Source organism: Alligator mississippiensis, chromosome 3 (genome assembly GCF_030867095.1).
Source record: "Alligator mississippiensis isolate rAllMis1 chromosome 3, rAllMis1, whole genome shotgun sequence".
Taxonomy (NCBI): Eukaryota; Metazoa; Chordata; order Crocodylia; family Alligatoridae; genus Alligator; species Alligator mississippiensis.
This window is the reverse complement of record NC_081826.1, coordinates 199,148,643-199,164,310: the sequence shown is the minus strand read 5'-3', so window position 1 is coordinate 199,164,310 and position 15,668 is coordinate 199,148,643. Positions and strand designations below refer to the sequence as shown.

General features: G+C 38.6%; 1 protein-coding gene across 2 annotated transcripts in view; it reads right to left on the bottom strand.

The window, feature by feature from the left end:
- The window catches only part of VPS13A (vacuolar protein sorting 13 homolog A), a 177,331-nt gene that overhangs the window by 47,864 nt on the left and 113,799 nt on the right, over window positions 1–15,668 (bottom strand). For both annotated transcript variants that reach the window (XM_059724804.1, XM_059724803.1), the window contains exons 51-57: window positions 14,079–14,207; window positions 11,474–11,607; window positions 8,955–9,084; window positions 6,816–7,051; window positions 3,432–3,585; window positions 840–986; window positions 431–512 (exon numbers count right to left, since the gene is read on the bottom strand). In XM_059724804.1, the coding sequence (XP_059580787.1) occupies window positions 431–512; window positions 840–986; window positions 3,432–3,585; window positions 6,816–7,051; window positions 8,955–9,084; window positions 11,474–11,607; window positions 14,079–14,207 (1,012 nt within the window). The remainder of the gene's footprint in view (window positions 1–430; window positions 513–839; window positions 987–3,431; window positions 3,586–6,815; window positions 7,052–8,954; window positions 9,085–11,473; window positions 11,608–14,078; window positions 14,208–15,668) is intronic.

Genomic DNA, 15,668 nt, shown 5'->3' with positions numbered 1-15,668 from the left:
TACTAAACCTACACTTGGCACAGTTGTTGTAATGGCTTTGACTACAAATATGTCAGAAAGACGTGCAGAGTCAATGTTCATCTAACACTGATAACTGAAACCAATTCTTCTTTGCAGAGGGAAGGGGGAGAATTAAACAAGCATTTCCTACATTTATTTTGTGCTGGATGGGGTGGATAATTTCTCTTTTAATATTAATATGCTTTTCTCTATACTCTGTTTGGTTCATTTCAACTGTTAATGGCCTAGAAATGTCTCGTCTCTTCCATGTAAATGTTTCGATTTTAAAGCATGCAAGTTTTAATCAAATTTAACCACGTTTTAATCTTGCTAGATAAAGTGAGATAATAGTCACAACCGGAAACATTTACAAATGTACATAAATATATACATCTTAAACTGGGAAGTAAACTAAATTGTATCAACAAACCTGAATCCAGAGTGACGGACTTTGGAGGTTTAATAGGATAAAACACAAAGGGAAATATGGCTCCAGGAATCTGGTTTTGTATCTGATAGGGTAAGGACAGGACAAGATGGTGTATGTTAGCTCTTCACACAAAAGGTTCATTAAAAACTAAAACACCCCAACATTTTAGGAAACAAACATACAAAATAAAAAATATTAAAATACTACTTACCTTGTTATATACACCAATTATAAAAAGGTACCAAGCTGAAATCAGTTATTTATATTTTTATTTTTTGAATGTGAATTGGATGTATATAAGCTAGAAAAAAATAACTTGTGTGGTCAAAAACAACCACCACCACCACCCCAAAGACTAATTTTGTTAAGTGATTATTAGGTCTTCTGTCTTATATTTGACAAGACTCACCTGTATTCTGTAAACCTGGATTCTGAAGGACTTCTGATGTGCAGATGTACTATATTCTACCTTTAAAGCAGGGAGATAATTTCTTCTTATGGGAATTTCATTTGGCTGTTGGATTTTCATGTTACTGCCATTAGGTGTTAAACAGACCTGCCATATTAATAAAAAATGCATATTGTGTATATGCTTCAAAATATAATATATTTAATTTTATTATAAATGTGTTTTTATTCTTATTATATTGAAAGGCAAATTTTAAAACTATTTTTAAGAAGATCTGACCTTTGAATAGAAAAACATTTTATTCAAATCAATGGCAATTTTGATACTGACATTAACTTCAGTAAAAGCAAAACTGGATACATCTTTGCACCATACAAACACTGAAGGTCTACCCTTTTTACATACAACTTTCTAAAGAAGTACAAAAGTATCATGTACAATATATCATTAAGATATAAACTTGTAAGCATAAGGAACTTAGTCTCAGCTGCCTACACAAATGATTTACCGTAAGCAGACTTGATAACATTCTAATATTATAAAAGCCTTAGTCTGTCTGTGTGTCTGTCTGTCTGTAATGCTTTATTTGCACTCTGTTTGGTTGTCTGAAACACCCAATCAGAGTGCTTCAAGAGTGTTTGGGACAGGAGGTGGTGTCAGCGGTGCACTGCCATGGCTGCGGGGCCAGAGTGGGGGGGCGAGGCCGGTGGCACTGGCCTTGCCTACCCCCTCCTCCCGGCCCTGCTCCCTGCAGGTGGCAGCATGGGGTGCTGGCCGAGGGGGACAGAGGGGACAGTAGGGCAAGGTCCCCCTCCCCAAATCCTGGGAGACTGTGACAGTGCAGGGTGGTGGGTAGCAGTGCTCTGTTCCCACCCCCACCCCCCATCACTCCTGACGGACAACTGGCTAGTACATACATGAGTGGAAGAACAGTATTTTAATTTTAAAAATGTCTGAAATGTTGTTCTTGATATTAAAATTATGATAATATGAAACATGTAATTGTTGCCATGAATTTTCATTGTATAAAATTATTTGTAAGGCCACCTCAACACTTCACTAATCGTGTTACTAATTATATAGTTAGTTATCATTGTTGTCCATTATCGCAATTAAGTGACACATTTTCAATTTCTTCTTATGAACTGATGTTTTTATAATAGTGTAAAATATTCCACAAAAAGTAAGAGTAACAAGTTTGGAGAAATTTTTGTTTTTTGTTGCTTTTTATATCAGGTGGGAAAAATGCATCATTCCTTAACCAAATACCTGCAGATGCTGCAGTATCTTATACTTAGAATCACATAAAATTAGGGTTGGAAGAGACACTCAGAAGGTCATCTAGTCCAACCCCCTGCTCAAAGTAGGACTATCCCCAACTAGATCATCCCAGCCAATGCTTTGTTTTACTACGTCTTAAAAACCTCCAAGGATGAAAACTCAACAACCTCTCTGGGTAATCTGTCCCTGTGCTTTATTACCCTCCTAGTGAGAAAGTTCTTTTTAATATCTAATTTAAACTTCCCTTGATGCAACTTGAGACCATTGCTCCTTATTCTGTCATCTGCAACCACTTAGAACAGTCTAGCTCTATCCTCTTTGGAACCACTCATCAGGTTGTAGAAGGCTGTTATTAAATTCCTCCCCAATCCTCTGTTCTGTAGACTAAAGTCCACTTCCCTCAGCTTCTCCTCAAAGGTCACATGTCCCAGCCCTCTATCCATTTTTGTTGCCCTCTGCTGGACTCTTTCCAATTTGACTACATTCTTTCTGTAGTAGGGGGCACAGAACTGGACACAGTACTCCAGATGTGGCTTGACCTGTGCTGAATAGAGGGAAATAAGTACTTTCCTCGATCTGCTGGTAGTGCTCCTACTAATGTAGCCCCGTATGCCATTAGCACTCTCCACAGCAAGAGTACACTGTTGGCTTATATTCAGCTTCTTGTCCACTGTAACCCCCAGGTCCTTTTCTGCAGAGTTGCAACAGGCGTGGGATTGTTCTGTCCTAAGTGCAGGCAATGCACTTATCCTTATTGAACTTCATATAAAATATAAGAATAATCCTCACATTTTAGGGCACTTTTACATGTGCTCCAGGAGCAGGAGTGGCAGCGCTTTAATGTGAGTGGCTCTGAAAGCTGCTCTAATTAAAGAACCGCTGCAGCTCCTGTATGAGAGTCCCCACACTTAAAAATGGTAGTGGGGGTACTTGAACTGGAGCTCATTTGACAAGCTTTAGTTAAAGTGCCCCTTCTGCCATTTTTAAACGTGGGGGCACTGATACACAAGACACAGGAGGCTGCTGGAGCACAGCAATTGCCACACTCCAACACACTCGATTAATCAATTAATTGAGTCTTCTCCGATGCACTGGAATTCCAGCATGTCAGAGCATCCTCCGTGCTCATGTATAGGCACCCATTATGCTTACCTTCTGGAGAGTTATAAAGAACAGTTTTCAAATGTTCACATTCTGGGTGAATTTATAACCTCAATATTTCATTAGTATTTCCCTTACAGTCTGATACCGCATATAGCAATTGTGTGTATTTGCATAATAACAAAAATAAATAAAGATGAACAATGTTACCGAAACATTTGATTCCAGTTCAACAATCTTATTTTCTGAAGGGGATTGCTCAGAGTATTCTTTAAATTCTTGCTCTAACTTCTCTGTTTGCTTGATGCTCATTGGTTTCCACCTAGATTTCTTCTTAGGTTTTGTCTCCCAAACTATATCAGAACTTGTAAGTGAAAAACAAAACCAAGAGTTAACCGAAAAGAATTGGCAATTTCCAATTCATTTTGCCAATTTTACTTACCTAAAAATAATTTGCTACCATTTTTAAGGCATGGAAAGAACAACTCACCAAACAGATTTCTGGTACCTTTTCCCTCCTAATAAGGGGGTGGAACAAATTCCAAACCCCATCTTTCTGAAATAAGGGCAAAAAGAAAAGCCAGTTGAAGACTGGTCTACTCCGGCAAATTTGACTCTGAATCTTGATAACCAAGGATACTCAGTAATAGTTTTATATAACTAGGACTGGTATCCATTGTTCTGCTATGCCATTTTCAAGATCTCAAATTACTCAATTTTCTCACCCAACATACACCTTTCCCTCAAAAATCAGTCCCCCAAAACTGGGGTACTTATATTAAGTAGGGAAGCAGATTTTTTTGCCTAGGATAGAAGCATCCTGCTTTGATTACTAGCCCATAATTTAGCAAGTCTATCATTACTATCAAGGCAATTGAAGGAAGTCACTTGACTTAATGGCTTATTGTTCTTCATTCCACAGATGTTAACTATTATCCCTCCTTTTTAATATTCTTGACGTTCCACTCATAAAGCTAACTTTTCATATGGCAATTATGTTGTTTACTACTGGTCTCTCTCCTGTTTCACAATCCTGGAGACTCTTTGGACCTTTTCAGTCATAGATCCATCCATGGAGACCAGTTTTCAGGAGCAGCTAGAATTTCAGTTTTAGTTAAGCAGGAACACTTGGGTGAATCAGCTGAAGATTAGGCTCTGTCCCTGTTCCATCAGGGCCATAACTCTCAATAAATTGTTTTTCCTTCATTCTGACTTCAAAAATAAGGTGTATATTAATATTCCAGGAGACAGTATGTGAGAGAATATGGTACATCATGGAAAGATTTTGGTGTAGATGAAAACCAGCAAAACTTTTGGGTTCTTATGGTTTCACCCCAAAAACCTAGCCTCTTTTGCAGGTAGAATAAAGGTTCCTTGGAAGATTCTTATCAGGATGAAAACACGTCAGCAGAAGATCAGTTCATTTTTTTTTTAAATATATCCCCCCCCTCCTCCACAAGCACACATACACACACTATTCATGAACACTAACTTGAAAAGAAACTGATTTCTTCTCTGCTTGGGGCATTAGGTTCAGCTAAGATTAGCTTGGATGCCTGCTTACTCCCTGACTGTGGAAGTGATATAAATATTTATAATTTATCAGTACAAGCTGGACACTAACAAAAAATAAAAATAAATTTTCTCTTTTAACAAGCTATTCTACAAATTCCCACTACAGGTTTTTTTTTCCTTCCTCTGCCTTTCCTGAAGTAGTCAGCACTGGCCATTACTAGAGGCAGGATATGAAACTCAGCAGAACACTAGTCTGATCCATTTCCATTCTTTTCATTTAGACACACCTGATAAATGTGTCCATGTGAACTAAAAGGTTTTGTACTCTGAGATTTTGAAAAATGGTACAGCTACAGCACATAGTGTGACCCTGAACCACACTTATTTTGACCTCTGGTAAGCAGTGACTGGACTCAAACATTTTGTAATTTTAAATAAAACAAAGAACACAAACCATTTCCCACTACTTCTCAGTTTATAAGTAGACCTGTTTTGCTGGACAAGACTCAGGTTGGGATTTTGTCTGTAAATGAGTACAGCTCAATAACTTGCAACCTGAACAAGACTGCAAAAACTATCAGCCTAACTGCAAATGGTTGAGCAAATAGAAAAACACAAAAACACTTAGTTCACAATCTGAAACTTGATCTCTGATTGAGCAGGAGTCAGTGGATTGTAGCAGCAAGGCATGGTTTGACCTTGGAGGATTTTCAAAAGGTGGCCCGTAAATATAGCATCACAGACTTGTTTCAAGGCTGTGGAACTTCCCTGTTGCTGCATTGAGAAGCTGAGGGACAATGATGAAGATGCCATACAGGAGGATCCAAAGGATAAGAATGTCATTGCTCAATAAACCTTTCACCTCAGGGAATGAGAGGAACTAGAAACTAAAGCGAAGTTGCTACTCCACAGCAATAGATTAAAAAAGTAGGTAAGGATAAAACTTTAAGTTATTAAATGACATGTTCAGGACTGCAACTTGTTCCTTCCAGGGGAAAAGAAATCTTGAGCATCTGGCAGCTGGCTGCTCAGTGGTAAAAGAGAAAGACTGAGACTTGCAACCCATTGAGTCAAAAGCTCTGGCCTGTGCATGCAAAAGGTTGCTGACACTGACTTAGGCTACACAAAGGCATTCAGTTCCAGCACTAATTTCCATGAGATTCTTAGCACTAGAAAAATATGTTGGGGTACCCCTGGCTCGAGAGCTACACAGGTGCTTCAAAGGTGAGCTCTCTGCCAAGGGGTACTGAAAAGCTGTTCCTTGGGTCCCCCTGCCCCTAGGATGCACAATGATCGACAGCCTGCTTTCACCCATGCCAGGAAATATGGCAGGCTGCCAGTGAGTATCTGGCAGCTGCTGAAAAGCAGCAACTGCCAAAGACAGTCCTCACCTTATGGAGGTGGAAGAAATGAGAACTGCTCTCCCTCATCCTTTCTTTCCCTAGCCCCTTGCATAGACCAGGCACACCCGGGATAGAATGAGCTATGGGGAAATACCCCTGCTCTTAGCAAAGACTGGGGTCATGGTGGGCTGAGCCATGGGGAATGGAACCAACCAATGAGGCTGGAAGGGGGCAGAGAGAGCAGAGGACTGTAAGATACTGTGGGTCCTTTAGACATTGGAGAGAAGTATATAGCTTCTCAAGCTAGAGCTAGAAAACTTCTTAGGAGAGAAAACTTTCTAGGTGGAAGTGCTTTCTCTGTGGACAAGCTAGTTTTCTTCAGAGAATAACCCCATGAAAAGACATCTCTCTCAGCACAAATACACAAATATAATTTCTGTCCATAGCCCTAATCTCTAGCCATGGACCACCTCTGAATTCCACTATTTACCTATAAGTGAGAAACGAGCATGAAAGATATGCAATAGAAAATCATGTTTTATATACTGCACATGTATACCTATGCAAATACAAAAGTGAAGCATAAAACTCAATAGAAATGGACTTCCCTTTACAACCTGGAAACACAGCAATTCAGTACTGAGAACTCTAGACCACAAGCCAACAACAAGCATTTTAAGCGAACCTAGTTGAAATTTAGAAATAAAACAAATTTCCACTGAGTAGATTAGTTTACCTTGTAATTCCAATGTAAGACACTTCTTGCTTTGCATAATTATTGACCAAAGAAATTCCAACATCTTGCAATGATATAACAATTTCCTGTTCTGCCAGTTCTGCTTTTACACTTTCATATGTTAGTCTGAACACATTCTCATCTTCAGTGAATAGGATAATACGTTGTAAGCCTTCAAAAAATGAGACTAAATAAATTATCCTTTTATCATCCATAATAAAAGGTGTCATCTTGTCCTACAGGGTAGAAAAGAAAACACACACAAAAGCAGAATAAATAGGAGTTACAAATTTTGACAAACAGATACAAATATTATGAAAGTATGGACAAGAAAAAAGCTATGATAGCTACAAGGTTGGGAAAGAAAATAATTTTATGAGCGAACTATTATCTGATCTGAAAATCAAAATAGGGTAACATTTTGGTTTCCAGAGCTCATTTTATCCAAATCATGCAAGAATTTATAAACAGAATGGAACTGCTTACTGAAATACCAAGTGCATATAAAAGCTTAATATTAATTCTCATTTGGGAACTATGTTGTGCACACGTTGATCATTAAACAAACTATAACAGACAATAGTTCCAGCAGTTTAAAGGATAATTCTACAAAAGACTAGGCTTTACACGCAAAATAAACTGATATTGGTAATTCTACAACTAGGTTTACTATTCTTAAAGAGAGAATTCTAATAGTATTTGCAAATATTTCTACTAATGCTATTGCTAAGTATCATAAATCTTGCAGTATTTACACATGTGAATAAAGGAAAATGGTAACATGGATGAATACCTGCCACAGTACTCATTCATTAGGGCAATGACATTAACTAGTTTATTTGGTTCTTATGTCTTCAACATCATGGTATACTTTCAAAAAATACTGTCACTTGATTATTTTGTGCTGTCTCTTTGCCTCTTGTTTCCTTAGTCAGTCATGCATAAGTCATCAATAACTCTTACCTAATCTACTCTTTGGAAAAGTTCAACAGAATTCAAGGTGGACAAAGCCATTGAGAATTATATATACTACACTCAATGAAAAAGTGATTTTGAAGAAAACCAGTAGTATCTAATAGAACATTTACAGGATTTCTTTAAAAAATAAAGAAATAAAATTGTATGAAATACCATGTATGTTAGGAGCAGTAGTGTAATTTGGGGTAGGAGAATGGATCACTAGCCCCAGATACTAATTCAAAGGGATGGCCAAAATGGTGGCCCCAGGAATGCAAGCTGTGGAAGCTGTTGTAGCCAGCGTGCAGGGAACGTGTCCTGCAGCAGCCTGAGCCTGTAGCATCACAGCGGCAGCTGCAGTGTGGTGAGCCTGAGCTATGGTTGATGAAACCCTTCCCAGCCCTCCACAATGCCCACACCACTTCGCCCAGGGAGCTGAAATAGCTAGCTACACTTCTGGTTAGGAGAACATATGTACATTGGAAGCAACCAAAAGGAGGAGTTAAGATTGCACAAATATATTTAATTCCATCACATACTCAGAAATGTTTCAGTTAAAAAGATAAAATAATATTTAAGTAACACAATTTTTCATACAACTTGTTTAGATGCATCATGAAAGCTCAACAGAAAGAACATGATTTTAAGTCTACTGAAGTGAATAAGTCCTTTTATTCAATATTAATGGGCCTCACATGGGATGCAAACAAGCATTTGTCACACCCAGTCTATGTTTAGATGGTTTACCTTAAGCAGACTAAACCTAAACCAGGAGTGTGTGCAACCTTTCGCCACTGCTGGGAACAGCAAGGGCAGCCTGAGATACATAACTTGGGCTGGTGGGTCTGTTGGGGGCATAGAGGGAGAAGCATTTAGAGACTAAAAATAGCTCAGTCAAGGTTGGAGGGGGGAGAAGGAGGCATGAATACCACAGCCCCAGGTATAGGGCAAGCAGCTGGTCTTTGCCAGCACTGAAGCTGTGCTGCAAACATGTGCAGGTGTTCACTAGATCAGGTTAATTCTCTCTCATCCAAGTTATTGCGCATCCTGATGTGAACTAAGTTAGACTGGGCACACCATTTTTAAACCTTCTGAATGCTTGCAGTTGGGCATTTAGATCAACCTAACCATGGTTTACTAAGTAAAACTAGTAAAAATTCTATTATTAGCCAATACACTTACTTCCTTCTGAGATACTTCTCCTTTCTCCCTTCCACATTTCCATTTCAATATCCTAGAGCCTACTGGCTCAGCCCACGTGTACAACACTGCTTTATTTGGCTGAAGACTGTCTTCCATCATACTGAGAGAACTGAGACAGAGAAAAATAATTCACTGTTATTTTACTTAAACACCATAAAAAATTAACAGCTATCATACCAATCAAAAAAGTGCACAATTTCTTATCCATTATTTTTTCTCTTTCATAACAACAAAACTTACTAAAAAATAAGCAATTCTTATCCTTTGACGTGATATATGGTTAACCTATTTTAACTTCCAAAACTAGTAGCTATGAATTATGAAATCTACTTGGTATTAATAAATAATTAACATTTTCTTTGGGTTTCATGATACCTCCACCTCATTGTTACTAATGGGAATAATTAAACAGTCAGAGGGGAAAAAGGGGATCATAGAAATAAAAAAAGTCCACAGGGGATCTTGTCTAGTACATAAATATTTCTACCAAAAAGTGTACTTAGAAGTTCCTATTAGGCACGCTTCTCTGACAGGATTTACTAGCAAAGATATGAAGGTTTACATAATTTTGCAACTGAATATTGTGGATATTTCCAAAAATTGTAACAGTGGAAGAACATTCTGCCGATAGAGCTAAAATTCGGAGCAATACATTCTAATATTGCCAGGACCTGGCATGCCTATGGCTATGTCTGGTTTGCCGTTTCAGAACAAAGCTAGGTCTATCTAAAGTCATTTCACTAGCTATAAATTATTTAAGGTAAAATGACAAACCCATATTAAACAGCATCCTTGTAAACAAATAAAACAGTGGAATTAATGTTGTCTTTGTGGCAAAGGATATCTGCAATTGTTCAGTTCAATCCTCCACCTTGACTAGCAGGTGTCTAAACAGTCAAAGTATATTCTTCAAACATGCCATTAATTTTGGGTGCCTCAAAACAACACATTAAGGAGCCAAATTTTTCAGAAATGATGAATATCTGTAGTTCCCATTGACTTCAGCTGGTATCGTGAGTGCTTGGACCTTATGAAACTCAGACCCTAGGTCAGTGGTCACCAACCAGTTGATCTCGATCAACTGGCTTATCATGGAGCCTTTGACAGTCGATCTCAGTTTGTAAGAAGTTCCACGATCTGGAGTGGCAGGACACACATGGTTGGGCTGAGCCACGCCCCCTGCTGCCCAGGCCGAGCTGGGTGAGTGGGTCAGAGCACGGGCGGCTTGTTCAGGAGGTGGGGTGGTACATCCTGGGGTGCCCTTTACTTATAAAAAGTGATGTTCACCATAAAAAGGTTGGAGACCACTGCCCTAGGTGGATCAAAAGTGCACATCCACAAAAACAAGGACTGTTAATGAGCAGCCCCATCTGACAATTGTTCAGCAAGTCTGTAGTAAAAGCATGGACAGAATCCACTGTTTTCAGATAACTATCTTATTCATAGAATCATACTTCTTTTTTCCTTGCAGCCCCATGTCTCAGGCACACCATAACTCTGTTTCATTAACAATTCAATCTTTACAATAAATGTAATAAAAGTCCTTTAGATTTACTGCCAAATACAGATCGCCCACTCTTTGGAAACAGATTTTCCACCTAGGTTAAACACTCAGGTGGTTCAAAAGTAGTGGAAACTAGCCTACTTAGTAGCTTCTTACTAGGCCTAGAGTTAATAGAGATGACTACTAAATCCTCTTGAAACTTTAGTGTAGACAGGTAACATGCATATTAGTGTAGCATTAATGAATACAGCAGCAGCCATGATGAGCTCTCCCCCTTATCTACTTTGCTGAATGTAACCTTGTGAAGCGAGGAATCTCATCCCAAGTCTTTATTTCTGCAAGTTCCCTAGAATTTTGGGGCTGCTAAGATTTTTTTGTTACAAAAAAATAGAACATTGTATGGAAATATTGTAATGCTGTATACCCGGGGGTACATCTCCAACATATGGACCTTATGTCAAATAATTCTTAATGTCATTTTTCACAGCTTCTTGAAAGACACAGCAGCAAACACAGTAAACGCATGTACATTTGTAATATTACAGGGTCCTCAAAGTCCTTAAAAACTTAGGTGGTAGGTATGATAGAAACAATCTGTAAACAGCATTTAAAAGCAAATTTATTAAAGTTTTAGGACAACTAGAGTACATGATGCTAGACTTTATAATTAATAATGCATTTTTTTATTTTAGATCCTTTGACAAACGAAAAATGGCTACTGTAGATGAGAAAGTAAACTGTCCTAAGGCTAGCAGAATTTAAGTTCACATCAGCCGTTAGAAGAAAATGGTGGTTATGTTAAAGCCTAGCATTGTGTACTCTCATTGTCCTAAAACTTTAATACATTTCCTTTTAAATGCTAGTTACAGATTGTTTCCATCATACCTACAACCTAAGTTATTAAAGTTTAAAAGTGCACAAGGACTTTATGAAGAACCTGTATATAAAAAGTAACAATTTGCATTAGAGTTGTACTAAAACACTATTTACATACCTCTGGCCATATTCAATAATTTCATTTTTGGTATGGTTAATCAACAGGAAGGGAGCTGCACCATCATGGTAGTCTGAGAAAATAATCACTGTAGAATGTTCAGTCATGTTTACATCCACTATGAGGCCTCCAAGCTATCAAATATGAAATTAAAGGAGTATATAGCTGTGCTATGAAATTAACATATAAAATGCCATTTACTATACTAACCAGCTCTGCATAAATATTTTTTTGCCATGTAAAATCACTACCATGCATATGTTTTGGCATGCTTTTCGCATATTGCAGTTATTTCACTCAGAAACACGTATTTGTTGGTAAAAGATTCTCATCTGAGTTGCTTAGAATCCAGACATCCTTGAAATTTATTTATATAATGAAAATAATCATATATTCATATATAAGGAATATAGTTGAGAAATTGCTTAAGGAACTCCCCCAAAAGATGGAGACCAATGCTCTATAATAGAGGTCAGCAACCAATAGCTCAAGGGCCCTGATCTACCCTGCTGACACAGTGCTTCAGCAGCCAGATTGACCCAGTTAGGGGGACAGATGGGCTGGCACATGGACACTGATGCAGCTGCTACCACCTCTTTTCTGGGCGGCCACAAAGGTAACATACCTGCCACCCCTGCTTTTCTGCTTGGGTGGCACGGGGAGAGTGCCCACAGGCAACAGTATCTCCACAGTGGCAGAGGAAAGAAACTACTGTATTGCTGAAGCCCTTCTACCCTGTCACTGATGGGAAAAAAGTGCCTTCTGTGGACACTTCTCCATGTTGCTGAAGGGGAAAAGCAGTGACAGCAGGTGCTTTTTGTGCGTAGCTGCAGGCAAAAGTGGCGGCGGCAGCTGTGTTCTAGTGCCTGCCTGCTGTCTGCTGCCTTGCTCTGACCCAAACAGGATCCATCTTGCCCACAACCTGAAAAGATTACTGATCCTGCCCTATAACAGTCCATTTACTTGGGAGACCGAGCCAATTCATCTGTTTCCTTTCATAAGACAGACTATGCAACCTGTCAGCAATATTTGCTCTTTATGAAGTTCAGTCATCACAACCGTACTACTGTATTCTGATTATAGTGCAATACTACACACACAAGGAAACTAGACAAAATTGAGAAAATAGTTAAGACCAATATTCTAGTACAGAGGTCTGCAACATTTTCTGGTGGTGGGCTAGAGCGACCCAGCTCAGGTCAGAAGACAACCAGAATGAGGACCCGGACAAGGCTCCCACTTCCCCACATGGCCCAGCTGCAGCGTGGCACAGGTCAAGCCCTACCCTCAATCGAATCAGACCCGCAAGTTGTGGGTTGATATCTCCTGTTGTAATACAACAAAATGGAAGTTTTAACCTTTTATTTTAGTGAGGCAGTGCCATATTGAAATACATTACAGGTTGTCCCTAAACATGTCGCTTTTATTATGAAAAACAAATTTAGCAACATACTGAAGTTTATTTTCAGATTTCTCTATACTGATATTTTCTTAAAGTTACTGAATTCTGAGTTTCAAAAACACTAGGTGTATGTGAAAAAGTATTAACTTTATTCTATTGTTACATAAATATTCAATAGGAAAAATTAAACTCATTAATAAGCATTAGCTGTACATAATATAGCTAACAACCCTGAAGAGAACTGAGTCCCATGTGGATGCAGTAAACAAATAAGTAAGACTCATTAAGTTATTCTACAGGATTCTAAGAATGTTTTACCTATGATAGGATTTCACTTAAATACCATTTACCCAAATCCAAGACCTCACACTTAAGATGATGCCCCAATAATTAGATTCTATACATGGAAAATTATAAATGTTATCATTTTCTACATATAAATTCTAATTATTGGAGGATTGTCTTAAATTCATCCTGCCCACAATGCTGCGGAGGTGAGCAGCGGGAGGGCACATAGATTGACACTGCCTCTTCCCACCCCCCGCATCCCCGACTGCACTGCTGCCCGCCCCCAGACTCACTGGACCCAGTGAGTGCTACTGTTACTGGACCCAGGGTAACTGCTGCTTACTTCACAGTTGCTGACACCAGGTAGCAGCGGCAGTAGCTTTGGACACAAGCTTGGGTCAGGGCTAGTTCTCAGGCTGCAGCAGCTGTCTGACCAGAGCCAATACTTAAATACAAGATGAGGATTTTTGTTTCCTTCATGTTGAATGAGGTGGTGGAAATAAAATCTTGTCTTCGGTTTTTCTTGGGTATGGCAGGGAAAAGACAGGAGTAACATGCTAATAGTTACTTCAGGCGGGCAAGGTTCTTTGGGTAGATGTGATATCTTGTATTATATCAAATGAGTAGTTGGAACAAAGTTCTTTGAAAGCTTTTGGGCACAAGTAACCATAATTACGTCAGTGTGAAACTAGTGAAAGTGAGACTGGAATAAGGTAAAGGCAATAGTCAAAATCGCTTAAGTTCATATTTACCAAAAGTGAATTTGGTGAAGCTGCAGATAAAACAGAAACCTGTTAAGATTCTGTATATTATTTTTAAACCACCTGACTCTGTGGAAGGGAGAACAGTTTTGGCCAGCAGAGGTAGAATAAAGGTGGTTGTTGTTTACTCTAATTACTGAATGAAATTACTTACCTCGTTGTCTAAATGCATCAATGTACAGTTCTCTTGCTTATTAAAATGTATCTTCTTTGGTGGAATGTCAGAGTTTTCAACTCTAACAAGCAGCTTATTTGCATCATTCTCAGGCCAAAAAGGAATACACTAGAATAAAATACAAACATTTTATCTTCAACTGAGTAAGCTATAGTGAAATATTGCTATATAGTCATGAAATAGAACTTTTCTTAATCCCTCTGCAGCAATCTGTAACAATAATAACCTGAGGGTTGAATTAAAAAAAAACAAAACTTTAAAAGTAAATTTAATAAACTGTATTAAGAGCTGTTCAAATCATTACTTAACCAACATGGACAAACAGAGAAAAACCCAAAAGAGCCAGGCTTAAGCAAGGTAATGCAAAGTACAGGAGGCACTACTAATATGACAGGCAAGGAATTCTAGCCATGAATTCTAGACACTGAATAGACATTTAATATCCCTATAGGCATATAGTATCAATGGATTGGCTTTTCAGACCATTTAACACATATGGCTAAGTGACTTCTACATTAATCAAAAATTACTGTTTCATAAAACAGTGACACTAAATGGCAAAAATATACTTTCTTATAATATTATTATTTCCCATGATATATCATCAATCCAAAATAAGCAAAGCAACAGGTAAAGTCAGCCTAATACTCCTTTTTTCCCCTAACTTATTGTTTCTCTGCTACTGAAGTCTTATGCATAAATACAGCCCAGGGCATTGCTGTACTGGCTTCACTCATGATCATGGCTTAATGGACTACACATTGTACAATCACAGGATACATGTAGCCTGATCCAAACAAATTTCATTCCAATAGACAAAGACGCAATGTAAGGTGCAATAGCTTGCCCAGCAGGTCATAGGGAAAGGTAGGAATAGCAACTAGATCTCCTCAGTCTCCTGCACATGCTGACTCTTACACGGCATTTATTTAAAATTTGGGATAAGTTAAACTCTTACAAGTGACTAAGTACTAAGCAAGAACCACAGATTTTTTTTGTGACATGCTAGACAAGCATGCCCAGAAAACTGCCTGTTTCAATTCACACCTGAAAAATCCAATACTCAGCCTGTACGATATGAAGTGTTGTACTTGGATGGGAGCCACCATGCTCCATTATGTGAGACCTTCAATTAAAATGAACTCACATCCGAAAGGAGAAAATCTAGTTCTAACTTACCATGCCACCAAATTCCCTGTCCCATTGTTTCTCAGACCGCAGGAAGCAGGAAGGCAAGAAAAAAAATTATAGTTAAATGGCAAGATTGAGAAGGTTATCACAGAATTACAGAAATGGGGCGTCATAAGGTCATCTAAGCCAAATCCCCTGCTCAAGGTAGAGTAATTCCTAGTTAAAATCATCCTGTACAAGTGCTTGTCTAACCCAGGCATGTCAAGCATAGAGCCCAAGGGTCAGATATGACTGATGGAGGCAAGACATTGGCTTCTGGCTACTGTGGAAGGATACATTTGAAAACTCTGCAAGAGAAAAACCAGTTCCCAAGCACCGAGTTCTAAGGAACTCAAATCAGCCAGCACTCAGGGAGTTAACCATCACTGCTTATCCCAC